Genomic DNA, 18,419 nt, shown 5'->3' on the forward strand with positions numbered 1-18,419 from the left:
GAAACTGTGTCAACTCCTGCAGACAACTTAGTGATACATCTTTTCCTGTTAAAATAAAGATAATTCATATTCACCTCTACCCCATGCTAAGCTCTACTACTAATATACACTTCATTACCTGCTCATGTCACCATCTAACACGTATCTTTACATTCTTCTACATATAGTGTCCAGGGCTTATTTTTCACCAAACAGAATTTGATAACTATTACACTTAGAGTTTTTCTTGAGGATTTTTTTTTTTGGTGTTCTAGCCTTTTCATTGCAACTTACGAGTGATATTACTAGCTCAGACTTTTTCCATGCTAACTTAAAAGGAACTTTTCATAGTTTTTTCCCATTAAGGATTTTAAAATCTAAACTCGCTTAAATATCAAAACTGAAAACCAGAAGAGAGATTAGATGCATCTGTCATTTTAAAATGGTTTCTGCTACTTTAAAATGCATTTTAAAACTGTACATATGACTCTTAGGATTCTAATTTTTACATTGTTGCAATCAGATTCTAATTCAAAATCTTGCAAATAAACATGAAAAATAAGCCACTGGTCATGAATTCTAATGATTACATTCAAAGCTAGCCTTTAAAAAAATAAAAAAGTTACAGGCAAAACATACTGGTTTATGTACTCACTAGCTTATCAGGCTACAATAGGCATGTTTTAAGTATAAAAAAAGCAGACAATTCAGATTTAAATAAGACTATGTGAAATCAGAAAAAAACCTTAGATTTCACTATTTAAAAAAAAAAAGAACACCTATAATTACTTCCCATCCTACAGCTACAGTTAAACCAACTAACAAAAATAATCAAACTATTTTTGACAAACAAAAGTTAGGCTAGAATATGTGGCAACAAAGTTCATATATGTTTCTATGTAAAATGACTCATGATTTACTATAACATAAAATATGAACAAGAGCACTTTGTGACTAATGAAAGAGCTACTAGTAGAAACACTTAATGCCAAACAGTCTTCAGCCCTCCTTTAAGTCATATCTCCAAATCAGTATTGACTTCTTTTGACCAGATACATCATTTTTGGCTTGTCACCCCAGTATGTCATGTTTTACCACTTGCCACAGGCAGCAGGAGACAACTAGCTGAGCAAACTACAAGCAGTGACATGCAGAAATTAACTCTCAAATCTGAGTACTTAGATAAAATGATATGCAAGCGCACACTAGGACAAAAGGAATGGCATTCGTCATCCAAATAGGCTCATCATCCCTCCCCACCCCCCTTGAACAGTAGTTGCAACAGCAATAGAAAAAGATCAAGAAGATGTCTGTTCTTCAGAGTCAACTGTGGAAAAAAGTCAGCAATATATAACAGCAGCGATGGACAAGGAAGAGCAAACTGAAAGAATCTTGTTGAGTATTTGTTCATTTACTTTTTCTGAACACAAGCCAAAGTGTGCCACGTTGGCTTGTTCTGAACTTCAGATACAGATGTCCTATTCTCCTTAGATCCTTCACAGATTTAGAATTCAGTCTCCCTGAGGCCCCTATAACCAAGTAAGAAAACTCTCTTTATCTAGCTTGGTGGCTGCCAAGACAGATTCCATGTCATTAAGGATGTCAGAGCTCAAAGCCTCTTGCAGACTTGGCATCAGTTCTTCTCCTTCTATATTCATCCCATCTCCTTCCAGTGTCCCAAGGTCCACATTTGTCCCTGGAATGGCTTCAAGGTAGTCTGGGAAACGGTTCTGATGGGACGGCATGTTACTTTGGCTGATACTGTCACCTAGTTATAACACAAAGAAGGATGGATATTAAACATACGGGAAGCACCAAACCCATAATTTATCAGGACAAAAGGTTAAAAGTAATCCTGTATCTCTTGCATCATACAAGCTATATGATTCATAGAAATCTATCACAATAACCAAAGATGACTTGGCTGCATGCAGATGTACAAAGAACATGCCTTTGTTCAACCTTTTCACCTACTGACCCAAATCTCTACAGAACTTTGACGTCATTTAGCATGTTTGCATTTTTACAGTTAAAGGAAAAAGACAATACTGGGTCAGGTACTGTTTTGAAGCACTATTAGCAACACTGGATGAGGTACTATCTTAGCTCTGAACAAACAATATTACCTAAAAAAGCAAATGGACACTCTACTTCCACATAACAAGAGTGATACTATTTATTAGCAATCCCCCATCCTGCCAAAAGAGTTGATTACAAGTATGTTTTTCACAAATTTAACTATAATATTTCTATTACAGAAATAGAAGATGGTAGAAAAGCAATGCAAGAAGTACCACAGCTTCTCAGAGTTGCTTGTTTTCATTGCAAAAGGACAGAAGTGTATTTGGAAAACATGCATTAAGGATGTACACAAAAACAGACCTGTATCCATCTCATCAACACTGTTCAGGAAGTCATCGGGGGTTCTGGGTACGCTATAACTGCTCATGCTGAGTCCGCTATCTGTGCTTTCATCTCTGGAGTGATATGTGCCACTGTAACAGAAGAAAGGAAGCAAAAAAATGAAGGTAGAGTACTGAAGAAATTAAAATCGGGCTACAAAGATGATTAGGGGATTGGAACATCTCTCATATGAGGAAAGGCTGAGGAACTTGGGTCTCTAAAGAGAAAAGAGTCTCTGAAGAGAAAAGTCTAGAGAAAAGAAGATTGAGGGGGGATCTTATTAATACTTACAAACACTTAAAGGGAGGATGCCAGGGGGATGGGAGCAGTCTTTTTTCAGTGGTGCCCAGTGATAGGACGAGGGGTAATGAGCACAAGCTTGAACATAGGAAGTTCAATCTTAACATGAGGAGGAACTTCTTTACTTTGAGGGTAGTGGAGCACTGGCACAGGCTGCCCAGAGAGGTTGTGGAGTCTCCCACTCTGGAGACATTCAAAACCCGCCTGGACGCCGTCCTGTGCAACCTGTTGTAGGTGACCCTGCTCTAGCGGGGGGGTTGGACTAGATGATCTCCAGAGGTCCCTTCCAACCCTGACCATTCTGTGATTCTGTGAAAATAAATGCTTGTTTTTGAACCAATTCAAGGGCTTTGAAAACATTGCTGTCATGAGAAGTGCTCTATTCTCAGCAAAAACTGAAGCTTTTGTCTGTGTCAAACACCTGGGGTTTATTTTATGTAGATCTTTTCCAATTAAAACCGTATTATTTAGATTCAATTTAACTTGATGAGAGCATACTTGAACAGTTTTAAAAAAACTGCCTACCTCTGTTCTGCATAGTTTTAAACTTTTCACACCCACACACAGCTAAAAACCATTGGAAGCATATCACAGATAGTCCATGGTGATGATGATGATAATGGTGTACCCTTTCACACTTCCACAAGGATAAAAAAAGTACTTCTAACTCCTAATGTGCCCATGTTTTATCAACCACTGAAGTGTATTTTTAGGTCATTGGTGTTATAAATAGAAGCTATAGTTGGAACTCCTTTAGCGATTCTTCAACTGCTTCCCACTGTTGCATTACTACTAATTCAGTCACACATGTCATGGCAAGAGATTGCCCTAATATAAATCAAATACTGGTACAGAAGCCATTCTGTAAACAAACCCCGTTCAGAATAGCCGTGTTGACAGAACAGCTAACAAAACAGTGATGGCACGGGGCCTTACATGCATTCACTTTTGTATTGCCATCTTAATGCCAGTGGAGCGAGCAAGACCAAGAAAGCTGCAGTGGGAAATTTGGGATGAGGTGGGGGTAGGGGGTATTCAGTTTACATTGCAAGGTTTTCGTAGCAGGGGGGCTGCAGGGATGCCTCTGTGAGAAGACACCAGGAGATGACCCCACATCAGACACAGCTGGTTCCAGCTGGCTCCAAAACAGTCCTGCTGCTGCCCAAAGTTGAGCCCATCAGTGACAGCGGTGGTGTCTCTGACAACACATTTAAGGAAGGGTAGAAAACCACTGTGCAGCAGCTAGGAGATAGGAGTGAGAAAATGTGACAGAAACAGCCCTGCAGACCCTCAAGTCAGTCAAGAAGGAGGGGGAGGAGGTGCTCCAGGCACCAAGAGCAGAGATTCCCCTGCAGCCTGTGGAGATCATGGTGACACAGTTTGTCTCCCTGCAGCCCACGGAGAACCATGCTGGAGCAGATATCCACCCTGCAGCCCGTGGAAGACCCTGCGCTGCAGCAGGTGGACATGTCCTGAAGGGAGCTGCAGTCCATGGAGAGCCCATTCTGGAGCAGGTTCCTGGCAGAAACTGTGACCCATGGAGAAGAGCCCAAGAAAGAGCAGGTTTTCTGGCATAAACTGCGGCCTGCATAAGCAGCTGTATCTCCTAATATCCAAGCTTCACAAAATACTTTCAAAATCTGTATTTCTTCAGGTTGTGGTAGCATTCACTGAGAATCCTTACCGATTTTCCAGCTTGAAGATGAATTTGACATACTGTTCAAATTAGTGTTTGAAGACATACTGATCCTTCTCATAATTTGTTTATGAAATATATAGTGTATGCCTTTTTCTCAAGTATGAAGCACCAAACAGATGATGGTCATTGAACAGCTATTCAACATTGGATGCAAGTAGAATGCCATCAGCCATGAATATAGATATATGTGTGTGCATATATATGTAGAAGATTTCACAAAGACATCTTTGCCACACAAGAAATAAACCTAACATTTCTTTATAGTTAAGTAGTAAGTATTTATTTATTTTTTAAGAGTGATTTAAAAATAATATCACCATGCATTTGATAACAATCCTATTTACGCTATTTAAAACTTCTGTAAAAAAAAAAATGCTGTCTTACTTTGTGGCACAAAATACTAAAAACAGAAGAGACTATGCTGAACTAAATCACTACAGTTGAGAAGGCTTTTTGGCTGCTGCTCTCACACTTGGAATGTTCAGCTCTTCTCTTCAAATCACTCTGTAATATACATTTCCTCTTTCTTCAACACGAATTTCTTCATTTAGTAGTCACACCACCCAAAATTACCACATGCAACTAAATTGCATTACCCAAAATAGAGTGGATGCTTCTTCAACTAATACTTGTTAAAATATGTGTATACAGAAGAAAAAAATCCCAATTTAGGAGTTAAACTGAGAATTACCGTCACTACCAATATAAATCTAACAGACAAAAATATATAAACAGAGCAGCAAACCAAGAATCTGCCGTGCTGGATGTCCCGTTCAAAAAATAAAATCTACCACAATGACAGTAAGTACTGAAGACAGCAGGCAGAAGATTGACTACATAAATAAAACACACTACTGTGCATTTTCTCAAATTGCTCCAATGTAGCAATTAATTTCTAAGATTTTTTGGATGTTCTGATTACATAGGCAGTGGAAATTACTCAACTGCCTAAACTTTGGATATCCAACTTTGGTACATCAAATTAGGAGGATTGTCTCGCCAGGAACTTATATAGAACCATATAACAGTTAAGGTTGGAAGGGACCTTGAAGATCATCTCGTTCCAACCCCCCTGCCACGGGCAGGGACACCACCCACTACACCAGGTTGCTCAAAGCCCCATCCAGCCTGGCCTTGAACACCTCCAGGGATGGGGCACCCACAACTTCCCTGGGCAATTTATTCGAGTGCCTCACCACCCTCAAAGTGAAAAATTTCTTCCTAATATCTATACTAAATCTACCCTCTTCCAGTTTGAAGTCATTACACCTCGTCCTATCACTACATGCCCTTGTAAAAAAGTACCTCCTCATCTTTCCTGTAGGCCTCCTTGAGATACTGGAAGGCTGCTGTAAGGTGTCCCCAGAGCCTTCTCTTCTCCAGGCTGAACAACCTCAACTCTCTCAGCCTGTCTTCATAGTGCTCCAGCCCTCGGATCATCTTCGTGGCCCTCCTCTGGACTTGCTCCAACAGCTCCATATCTTTCTCATGTTGAGGGCTCCAGAGCTGGATGCAATATTCCAGGTGGGGTCTCATAAGAGCGGAGCAGAGGGGCAGAATCACCTCCCTTGACCTGCTGGCCACGCTTCTTTTGATGCAGCCCAGGATACAGTTGGCCTTCTGGGCTGTGAGCGCACATTGCCAGCTCATGTTGAGCTTCTCATCCACTAATATCCCCAAGTCCTTGCCACCAGGGCTGTTCTCAATTCATTCTCCAGTGAGCCTGTATTTGAGCTTGGGATTTCCCTGACCCACCTGTGGGACCTTGCACTTGGCCTTGCTAAACTTCATGATGGCATCCCTTATATATACACACCCCATAAAGATAGAACCTAAAGTTCCAGTACCTAAAGGGGGAGAGATGGGGAAGGACTTTTTACTCGGACAAGGGGGAATGGCTATAAACTGGAAGAAGGCAGGTTTAGATTAAACATTAGGAAGAAGCTTTTCACTTTCAGGGTGGTAAGGCACTGGCACAGGTTGCCCAGAGAGGTTGTTGAGGCCCCATCCCTGGAGGTGTTCAAGGCCAGGCTGGACGTGGCCTTGGGCAACCTGATCTAGTGGGAGGTGTCCCTGTCTATGGCAGGGGGGTTGGAACTCGATGATCTTCAAGGTCCCTTCCACCCTAAACCATTCTATGATTCTAAGAAGCATTTCTCTAAGTCTGAACTTTAATATAAGGGACATCAAGGAGATCTTTAGGGCAGAACTATTGTACTGCTGTATCTAATTCAGAGACAGCAATGCACATCCACAAATGTCCTTTTTTAAAATCCCTTTCCCTACCCATATGACAGAATTAAGTGCAGTGATGGACATAAAATTACCTAGAAGGGGACAATTCTCAGACCAATATGCAGATTAAGATATTCTGAACTCAAGTCAGGTACAGATTTTTAGTATTTTGTGTCGAGTAACGGAAAGGCCAGGAAAAAAAAAACAGCAAACAAACCCAGTTAAGCATATTTGCAACCATGCAAGTAGTATCTTTATGCATTTTACAGTAAACAGTCCTTGCTAATTATCAACCTGCCAAAAACAATGTTAATTTGCCCTTTCTTGCTTTTTTCCTGTTTCTAATTAAAGGTAATTTTATATTTCATATGTGTAAACTCACAACGGATAAACTGCATTAGTCCACTGCCATGGCCATTTGAAACCTGAAGATGCATTTCTTTCAGGTCAGAAAACAGGTTTTGAAGATGTGAGGATTCTGCATCATTCAAGAATAAATTTCAAAATATACCTGGGCTCAATGTATGATGGCAACAGCCTTCCAGAAATTCAAGCTAGTATGTTACTGTAACACATGAAGGCCGTCATCTATCTACAGAGGCTTCTCACAGAAGAGCAGGTCAGTTTTAAGGTTTCTTGTCCTTTTTATTCCTTGGGACAAGGCCAGTACAGTTCAGGCTCACACCAGATCCCAGGATGAATTCCATGGAGGACTATCCTTCCCTCTAACCAAAAATATGAAGTTTCCTAATCAGATTTGTCTGTGTAGGAGATAAGTCTTCCTGAAGGGCTTAACCAAAACTTGGAAATACCGCTTACTTCCTTAGGGAGTTTAATAACAAAACAACACTATTATTCTCCGTGTGCAAGACCCCCTTTTTTTTTTTAAATTGGTTTTCACCAATATATACAAAGCACTGTGTACCTTGAGACAGAAACTCTTCTCCCGCTCTCACAGTAGCACACACAACAGTAACACAGACAATACTTCATGCAGCAGGAGAAAAAGCTTAAGAGCAACAGATGTTATTTACATAAACCTAAATTATATGAATCACAACAGATCTCACTGGCAAGATGGAGAGCATGTTCTTGCACCATCTCCACTGAACTTTACTGATTTTAAGAATTACAGTGAGGACAGAGTATATGAATGACAGAAAAGTCTCCTGGAAAAGGCAGAAAATGAAACAAACTTAAGCTAAGCTGATGGAATATCAATAACCAGAAAAGTTACATACAATGACAGTACATCTTCAGGGATGAAGAACCCAAGTGTGAGATATCAACAACATTAAGATGTTTAAAAGAACATAGGAAGGGATTTATAATTGCAGCAAAGGTTTAAAAAGATTTTAAGTTTTCAGTATCTAAAATTACGGCTTCTAATCTAAAATTTAAGCCTGCCCTACTCCAAAATCATGCCAGTTGTATCATGATGTGAACTTCTCACCTTATGAGCAGGTTTGAAACTGTATTGGTGGCAAAAACCGTTGAAGTTAAGACTTACATTGAAAGAATCAAGATGAGTTTTATGGGATTTTCCAGGAGTATAATAATGCACCATTAAAGAGAAGGACGAGCACGTTGCTATACTTCATGAGCACTGATAGTAAGCATCCTAAAGTTAGGTTAAAATTTTTAGGTAATGCAGAAAAGTAGTGATTAACTCTGATAGAATACATATTTCTTCTCTTTTATGGTAGGGGATACCGAGTTGATATCAGTTTAGAATGCCGACAAAACACAGTCCAATGAAGAACTACAAAATTAACTACTCCAACTTAAGATCAACTACGTGATACTGCTGAAAGTTAGTAGATTTTTAGTCCATTGATTAAAAGTTTATGTGGCTTGGAGATCTGACTGTTCTACCATTTTCATCTTTTCTTTCCAGCATGCTAAGGAAAAAATACAGATACGAGTTCTCATGCTGCAGCAGTTTCTCCAAAGTTGTAACAGTTAGTATGAAGCATTCACAAGCTGTAATTAGAACAGTATTTCCAACAAAACAAACACTTCAACTCAGAGGGATTAAGGAAAAAATTATATGAAAAAGACTAGTCTATACTGTAAAATTCTAAATCTTGAATTAAAAAAGACCCACTTCAAAATAATACAGCATTTAAAATGAAACATGCCACTACTTGCAGACCTAACATTAACAGAGTAAAAATAATGTTAAATTAAATACCTGATGTGGAGGGAAGGGGTGAATGGAGAAACCTTGAAATGAACCTCAAGGTGTAGTCCTAAATGTGCCTCACAGTTCATTTGATCTCATAGCAAGCTATTCACAAATTCTTCTGAGTCAGTAATTTGAAATGACTGTTAGTCAACAGATTATGCGGAGGCAAACATGTTACGACTTTGAATAAAAAACCTTCCTACAAGTCTGAACAGACTACTTCCTCCCACAGGAGACAGCTTTTAATCCTCAACTTTTACTAGACTTGCCATTTAAGGAAAGATTCATTTACAGCTGTGGTTTTTGGCACAGACAGATGTTCAAAATAAACTATTACATGTACTAAACAGAATTTTAAATCAATTTTTTTCCCCTCTAGCAGCTACTCCTACAAACCTGTTAAGAAAGGGATCAGAACTATTTGTAGTCATTGTTCTCAGTTCCTGAGACATTCCAGGAGATGACACAGGATTTTGAGATCCACCGTCTTGTTCCATTGTTGGAAGCTGGCTACGGAGAGCCAATTCCTAGAACAGGGGGAAGGGCAGAAAGAAAGATCACATTAGGCATTTGAATACACTTTTCAGATGCATAAACATATGACCTTATAGGTAATCAGTGCTTTACTGTTTCCAGTTACAAGATTTAGATGAAATTAAGTTTCTGAAGACAAAGCAAGAATTTTTACTGGCCTCAGTGATAATGAAAGTTCCACCAGTCAAGTGCAGCATTACAGAGACTTCACTGCAAACATGTTTATGGATACAAATATCTGCATCTCTCTCAGTATCTTTTGCTAAGTCTATTCTTAAGATCCAAACAAAAAAGAAAAAATGTTAACACTGTCTATCTGACCCCTAAGATACATCTGTCTAGCTCTGCTGACTTGCATTTTTTCCCCCCATTTCTCTTAAGTTCTGATTTAGTCCCTGGTTTCCCTTTTACCTTGCTTATTTCCTTCAGAGAAGTTTAAAGCGTTTCCCTACCAAGTTTCCATTCACTCCTCCTGTTTGAGGCATGCATTTTGAAATTTCTGATTGATCATAACAGTGATTTGTCCCATACGTAAGCTCTTCAAATCCCTAGCAATCTCTTAGTAAAACAAAGACACTGCACTTCTGAAGTTAGACACCTAGATTAGCTATATACTTTTACACATCTGACTGTGCGCCAACTTGAATCAATCCATTCCCAAAGGCTGTCATTACTATTTAATGAAAGTCAGTTTTAACATAAAATACACAAAATTAAAGGTGGGTTGAGATAAGTTGCATTTGATGTAATTTCCAGTGCCCCCCCCATCCCTTTTTAAACAGGTAATCCATGAATTACACATGTGAAAAATACAATAATTTTCTTCAAGGAGCTCTCCTAAACATCATCAACGGCTCACCAAGTCTGTGCTTTGTTAACGTAGAGACGGGTAGAGAAATTTATTGACTATCTTGTTACCATTATTAGTAGTATGTGATTTCCAGGCTGTGTCTGGGAAGCTAATCTCAGGCAAAAGCAATCTTGTCAGTCTTGACAATACTCAGTATTTCTCACTTGTAAAAGGAGAGGTCGTAATCCCTTCTCAATTATAGCCTGAAGACTACTGTAGACTTTTAATATATAAAAATATTTTTTCTCCAATTCTTCTTCAAAGTGATTTCTTTTTTAAAAAGTCTAAGGTTATTTTATTTTCCAGCAGATTGTACCAAATATTGAATGTTTACCTACCACCTGGGATTTTTTCCTTTTCTAATGTGCATATGCTTCACTCCCATTCCTGTGGATTATTATTCTACATATTCCTTTAATACCAAGTTTCATGTCTTGTACTAGAAGGTTTTCTCACTCCAGTTGATTAAACCTTGGCAGAAAGCGTACAAACATACCATTGGTTTTTGTGTTCGTCACATCCAATTGCCTACTCCAAGGAAATCCAGTCCTCTGCTCACCACCACTTACTTGGCCACTGTTCTAATAAATAGTAATAATACACCTTCTCCTCATTTTCAGATCACAGGATGTTAGGCACTTTTTAATCATTTCTATAGGCTTATCCATATGATTTTCATTTGCTTATGTAATAAAACCAAGCACAAAGACTATATAGTGAGGTCTTACTTCACAGCTAACTTTATAAACTTCTATCAGTCACATCAGCCTTGACACAAGAAGGTTGAGATACAGGTGGACTCAATTCATTAAAAAAAAAAAAAAAAAAAAAAAAGAAGAAAAGGTTTTCTTTCCTGAAATGCTTCCCAAATGGTGATCTGAAGAAGGCAGAAGGTCTTAGAGCAGCCATCCCAGAGATGGCTCACAAACTGCTCCCTCACATCACAGTCCTTATGCCCTTCCTCTGGAGACCAGAATTCTCCCAAATGTCACCTGAGCCTTCCCTTCTCTGAGAAAATGCCTTCATGTGATGTAGCTACTTTTAACTAACAAACAAACAAACTCGATTTTGCACCACTGCCTCTAGAATCTTTTCAGCCTTGGGTTCATACCTGCAGTACAGCACACGTTCCTTCCTTCTCCACTGTGACAGCAGAGTTGTCAATCAGTGAGCGTAGCTCTTACGTAGCTACAACTACCTGGCCCTGGCAAGAATGCTCTGTCCTTTTCCCCTTCCATCTTGCTTTGATCTATGCATTGCATTTTTATTTCCTTGGGCTGCAGTCCCTGAGTAGGATGAAGAGGCGGCGCCAAAAGCGCAGCAGCCTGCGGAAGAAGCTTAATCACACACCAGTGTCCCAAAGAGTGATGACAAAGCAAAACCAGCAGAGTCATTTCCGTACACAAAGCACTAAAATGACATTACATCTCATTGTGTGGTAGGCCTGGTCTTTATCAGCACTGCCTCCTGATGCAATAGTTTAAAACCAAACTAAACCAAACCAACCAAACAAAAAAAAACAAAGAAAAACCCAACCACACAAAACAAAAACACGCAGAAAAAAAAAGGCAAAACACCCAACACCACGAAAAAACAAACCCGACAGAAAGAAGAAAAATTCATGGAGGTCCCCATTTCAAGAGCTACTGACATCAGGAAAGAAAAAACCCACAAATTTCTTTTCTGTATCTTAAGAAATAAAGTCATTACAAAGGAATAAGCAATTTGGAAAAATGGGAAAGTAACCTTTGTATTTTCTAAATCCTTAAAAGGCAGGAGAGATTGAAGTTTCATCAATATATGAACTTAAAAAGTATGGTAAAAATTAATGCAGCTCAGACACTAGCCAGCTAGAAAAGAAAAATCCCATTTCACTGAAGGCCCACTAAAAAGAGATGTAGTAGAACAGGGGAGAGAACTATATTTTGCCTATTCTTTGGCACGTAAAACGTAGTGAAATAAGTATTTTAAATATTAGTACTACTTTTGTCCTTGTTTCAACAACAACAGGGCTGAAAGTGCAAAGCTACAATTACTTTTCACTATTTATAAGTATCATTACTGCTACTTATTCAGGAGGCAGAACTGCAGCACTTCCCCCTATAAAGAATTTTATTCCATTACGCATTCAAGTAATAAATTTATGTCAATCTGGGAGTCTGAAAGAGAAAGGAATTACCAAAAAAGACGAGCTATTCAGAAACAAACACAAAGCAGTTTTTAATGATTCTGTAAGATAAGAAAAGTTTTCTACAAACCCCAAAGAGTGTATTAAGACTCCTTTTCCTAAAAGGTGCATGTAATGGAAGCTAAAGTTGTGTTGCCTGAAGAATGGTCTTTTTATAAATTTATGAAACCGATTTTCAATTAACAAAGTTATGGTTTTGATACTCAAAAAAATGTATGGGAATGTACAAGCCTATCCCAGTTCCAAACAGAGCAATGTGAACTCCAGGCTTTTAGTTCATGCTTTAAAATATATCCTTTATTAGAAGTACTTAAAGTCTGGAGGCAAAAATAAAACCATGACAAAATCCTGGCTTAGATTTCTATAACTTGATCTCATCTTATTTCTCTAAGTATGACAAAATTTTTTTTTAAGTACCTCTGGGAAAATAAAAGCTTAGCATTCCTCTTGTTAACACAAGAGCTGAATTTTGGTTATTACATAAAGACCAAAATGATCTGTCATCTCCTTAAGCAAATTAATTTTAAAAACAAGGTCAGCATTGTATAATTTATCTGGCTGACCTGATCCATTTTTTGTTCATAAATTGCATACAGATTAAGTTTTACATGAAGTTGCAGGTCATTCACACAATGTCCAAATTAACTTTATAAAATTACTCTTTCCAGCGCATTTTTATTTTTATCTTCATTGTGCTTTTGAGGAAAGGTAAAAGGCTCCCTTCGTGCAACTCCCAGATCATATTCCTCCTGTATTAAACATATGATATGCTACTCAACTTGAATTGATATATCCTTATAATTGGGGTTTTTTGGTAAATTTACTTTAAAAGGGCCAACTGTAATATTTCTGCCCTCAAACACTGCTCAACTATCCAACGATCCACAGGCTTCATTGGGATGGGAGAGAAGCGTTAGGGGAAGGAGAAGACAGTGACGCTTATGGGCAGACTTACAGCACCAGTTATTTCTTCAGACTAAGTATTTCCGTTCTTGTTTGAGGGCCACAAAGTTACAGCACACGTACAAAAGAAACAGGGAAAACACATGGACAGATGAAGACAAATGAATTCAGTAATGAAGAGTTATGCAATTAGTGAAGAGTAAGGGGGAAACATAAATCATTCAGTGTTGCAATCGTGAAAAACAGAAAAATTAATTTAAGAGGTGATACTGATAGAGTGATAATTAATTGTATCGTATACACTTGGCAAAGAACTCAATGCTACGTAGAGCATTGTAAGCACAGATAAGGCACCATAAATTGGAATAGACATTTGTAAATAAAGTCTGGCTTCTTGTCTGGTTTTACAGCCTTTTTGCTGTGCCACTGCTTCACACTCCTCCTGCTGTCCATCTGCCCGTGGCTCCAGGACTGCCCCTGCCCAGCTGAGCCATGCCAGGGCACCAGTAAGGCAGGTAGGTCTCAGCAGGAGCCAGCAGTCACAAAGGCCATGCAGAACAAACAAATTTTTGTTTGCTTCTAGCAAAAGCTGTTATTCATGGCCATCTCGTACTCAGGTCAACATGGCTCCTATCTTCTGCTGACCGATCGCTTTAGCAGCACTTCTGTGATTAAGTTTTGCAACTGCAAGCAGCACCAGTGGCTCCAGGAAACCCATTCCAGTGAACTACAACTCCTATACAGACACAAAGTGATTCCTGAAGCAAGTAGGGGCATAAAAAACAGACAACGGCAATGAGTGCAGAGATGATTTACTCTATAGACTTTCAGACAGGGTATTTATCCATAAAGATCTACATTTACAAGCAAGCAATAAAATTATTTTGGTAACCTGTAAAACTTAGGTACTGCAAGTGGAATCAGAGCTTCTGAATTTTCAAGTTAGTCATGTAATACAAGTATCTTTCCTACTGTGTAACTTCTAGCTATTGATGCTTCCCAGAGAGTGAGAAACTCAAATTGTACAGCTCTTGCCACACAAACAAAGTTTCACTTAGATCTATAGTTTTCAATAAGGAATGAAGCTATACTATTTCACAAGCCGAAGAACATTTAGAGCGATAGATCCCAAGATGGCTGAACAACAGCAATGTAGCTTTTGCAGTAAAACTAGCTGAACCCCACATTTTGTATATTTTGATGGCAGCCAACATACACTTACCCCCTCAAATGCAGCCACACCCTTTCAATAATGCTTGCCCATTTATGTCCAATTATGTTTGCATTTGCTAGGCAGTCTTTAAAGTAGTACCTTAGTGTACTGCTCATCAGCAATACTAAAGACTTAAGTAATAATTAGGTCAAGGAACATCTCCATGATTTCTACAGGACATCCAACTCCAAGCTGAAATTTTTGATGCTTTGACAAAACTTTCCGTTTTATTTAACAGTGTTTAGAAGAAGCAGAGTTTGTTAGTCATGGCAGAAGAAGATGTGTGCCTTGATCTCTTAATCCCTGTGCATCTACACCTGTAGCCGCACCAATGCTTCAGCTACTAGATTATGAAAAAACAATGTTAGACATATCCTGTTCTGCTGCCTTATTATTAAGGCAATCTCTGGCAGACAGCTGAGTTAATGTCTTAAACTGCTGCAGTTCAGTTTGCCAGAGCATGTGTACCAGAAATCTCAGAAGTCATTTTATTACGAAGCAAATATTTTGCTTTAAAATTATCACACAACTCTCCAGCTGCAGTCTTCAGCCCCAGTTTAGGATGGTTCTAGACAGCTGGTTAAGTCTTCTTCTGAGTTAATTTCTAAAGTCATGGCACTGCACAGGTGTGCTGCCTTACCTGTGAGCCTCCTGGTACACTATAACAAAGCTCTGTGAAACTGATGCAGACTAAATGATGGGTACTTGACAGATTATCTGAACTAACCTTTAGCTACCTCAAATACGGCTGCTTTCCTAGAAACAGATCACAGAATCACAGAATGGTCAGGGTTGGAAGGGACCTCTGGAGATCATCTAGTCCAACCCCCCTGCCAGAGCAGGGTCACCTACAACAGGTTGCACAGGACGGCGTCCAGGCGGGTTTTGAATGTCTCCAGAGTGGGAGCATCCAACACCTCTCTGGGCAGCCTGTGCCAGTGCTCCACTACCCTCAAAGTAAAGAAGTTCCTTCTCATGTTAAGATGGAACTTCCTATGTTCAAGTTTATGCCCATTACCCCTCGTCCTATCACTGGGCGCCACTGAAAAAAGACTACTCCCATCCCCCTGGCATCCTCCCATTAAGTATTTGTATGTATTAATAAGATCCCCCCTCAATCTTCTTTTCTCTAGAAAAGATGCCTATATAGAGGCAATATGCTACAACTTGTTATTACACGCTGAATTTACTGCCATAGACTAAAAAAGTCAGTTCATTAATTACAAAGAGTTTTGCAAGGTAGTCCAGTGAATAAGAACAGTTTGTTACCTGATGAAGTAAAATATTCATGCTAACAATAACATATCAACAGTTTAATGACAATTGAGATTAACGCATACAAAGTTGGTTTCTGCCCACTCGAAATCTTTAAGTTACTTACAATATTGTACATGCTGTTCAGCTCCCTTATCTGTGTGACAGAGCTCCAGTGATATTTTTAATTGATTTTGCAGAGTAAGAAATCAGTAACAATTTCTGTTCTTTGCACAAAACAAACATCTAACAGAAAATGTAAGCCACGAGGGACAAATCAAACCTTAGTATTAGTAAAAAGAGGTATCAAGTGAGTAAAATACAAAAAAAAAAGAGGGATACAATGCTTCAATATATACCTGAAGTTTCAGGTATATATTGACTAAAAAAAATTCAATCAGAAGCAAAAATTTCAAATGGGGAAAAAAACTTTGACGCAAAGATTATCCACTGAGTCTTAGCTAGCTCTCCTCAAAACCTTTCACATAATGGATGTCTTCATAATAAGGCATATCACAGCCTGTTTTCCCTACCAAATATCAAGCAATCAGGCAAATTAAAACCAAGGGACACAATACAGAGATGAATTTGCTGCACGTGACTTGTTATTTTCTTCCTGCATCTTATAAACGTAATTTTCAAAAAATGTTTCTGTATGCCAGTGGTCATACCTTCACTGGTCAAGAAAGCCATGTTCAAAGACCAAATAGCCGGCTTCAGTACCTTATCTCTGCTTAAAAAACAACAACGACAAAAAACAACAACCAAAAACCCAACACCAAGCGACCCACCAAACACCCTTGATGAAACCAAGACAAGTAATTTTTTTGTTAATCTAGGTCAGCTTCAGATAATACACAGAAGAATGGGAAATGAGATTCACGGGACAACATTGCTTGGGATTCACTAAGAAACTAAAGTAACTATTGCCCGCCATTTCCACTAAGATTTGAACACAAGTTCAATAACAAGTTGCTATTTAAAGACATATTACAGGGAAGAGAAAAAAAACCCCAAACCCTTAGTTCTCAGTAAAACTTCCAGCTTCACTAACATCATGGAAGTTCAAGAGTACAGAATTCCAGATTGCATTTGTTTTTAATGATGCCTTCCTTACTGGTGCAATAGGACAGAGAATATGAGAGGTACTTCATAAAATAAGGACAAAAGAATGGAGACAATAAAGAGAGAGCACATTCCAGGTATGCAGAACTGCCAAGAAAGAAGAGCCTATCATGAAAACAGCTCTGTAGTATGCTGATCTTACTAGCGAATACCCTAATATTAGCAGGAAACGAGTAAGAAATCTTCCCGTCCTAGCACAAGAAAGTAGTCTGCACAACATCCAAGAATAACACCATCAGTTCCTCAACATTATTTGCCTCTATCTCTTTCCATCGTATACTGGAAGGCAAGAAATCTGTTACCTAACATCTAGCCAATTTTATGATTTATATAAAAGTTGACTGACAGCTACTTAGGTGAAACGTGGTTGAAAACCGGATGTTAATTGCAGGAAAATGGAAGGAGAGCTACCGAGGATGGAGAGAAAGTCAAGTCTCCCAGTCTCTCACCTAAGACAGGTAGGCATCTTTAAGGTGTTCACAGACAATTGATGATGATGAGCATAAGTAACTGGTCAGATGCTCGGTGTTCTCAAATTCCCTGGATGTATCAATAGCTCTTGTTTATGCACAGTAAATATGGAAGTTATAATTTTTGCTTCAAATACCTTTGACTTCAACATTTTTAGAATTACAATAAAATACATCCTCAAACAAAAAGAGTCTTTTACAGTACTTATTACAAAAGATTAAGCTGAGCAATTGTTTAATCCTTCCAGGAGGTATTTAAGTGCCAAGGCCTCCATATGTAACACCTTGAGAGTGTTAGTGTCACTACAGGATACTACCTACAGTATTAGGGCAAAGCAATAAAAACTGGCAAGGACACAATGTTCATCCAGTATCAGAAAAACCTGACCAAAGAAAAACCTGACCAAAGATATCAATACAATCGTGGCACTGTATCCAGGTTGTGGACAAAAATGTCAAGAAGGAAGAGGAGGTTGGGCTGGATGCAGGATGTTGGACTAGACAGTCCCTTTCAACTTACTTGATTCTTTAATTAAGGAAAGCTTAGAGACCCAGTTACAAGTAAAGGAACATTTCTCAGGATTTTTTTATCCGTATAAAAGAGATACTTCATTAGAAGCAAGCTTCAAGAATGCTGGTGTAGTATAATTTCTTTACAAAAGGAAGACCTTGAGAATCCTCTAAAACAGACTTTCTTCCCAGAATTAGGAGCACAGAACATTTGAAGATTTTGTTTTCAGTATTCCTTAAAAGAACATCTAAAATTTAGCAAGAGCAGCTATTATTCTTCCCCCAAGCACAGCTTTATCGTCATGAAAGCAGATAATTCCTCTAAGCTACAATAATTTTATTCATAAAGTAAAGAAAGGATCTCTCAAAAAGGAAAAGTTGACCGAAGAAATGTTCATTCTTTCTAGAGATTTTTCACAGATTCACTAGCTTGACTATGACCTGACAGGATGTACAGAGTGGGACTTCAATCACAGCATCACTGGAGAAGACAGTCAACGTTTGCCTTTATAGTACAAGGCCTCAAGAAGCATTTAGACAATTTCCAGATACAGTTCTCTAAATCACC

General features: G+C 38.7%; 1 protein-coding gene across 1 annotated transcript in view; it reads right to left on the reverse strand.

Moving 5' to 3' along the window:
- Positions 1-501: 501 nt before the first annotated feature.
- Positions 502-18,419, reverse strand: part of YAP1 (Yes-associated protein 1) — a gene marked incomplete at its 5' end in the record, with an annotated part of 91,056 nt that continues 73,138 nt past the window's right edge. The window contains 3 exons of the mRNA XM_009889405.1: positions 502-1,747; positions 2,362-2,474; positions 9,201-9,331. Of these exons, the coding sequence (XP_009887707.1) occupies positions 1,509-1,747; positions 2,362-2,474; positions 9,201-9,331 (483 nt within the window). The remainder of the gene's footprint in view (positions 1,748-2,361; positions 2,475-9,200; positions 9,332-18,419) is intronic.

Source organism: Charadrius vociferus, unplaced genomic scaffold (assembly GCF_000708025.1).
Source record: "Charadrius vociferus isolate BGI_N301 unplaced genomic scaffold, ASM70802v2 scaffold87, whole genome shotgun sequence".
Taxonomy (NCBI): domain Eukaryota; kingdom Metazoa; phylum Chordata; class Aves; order Charadriiformes; family Charadriidae; genus Charadrius; species Charadrius vociferus.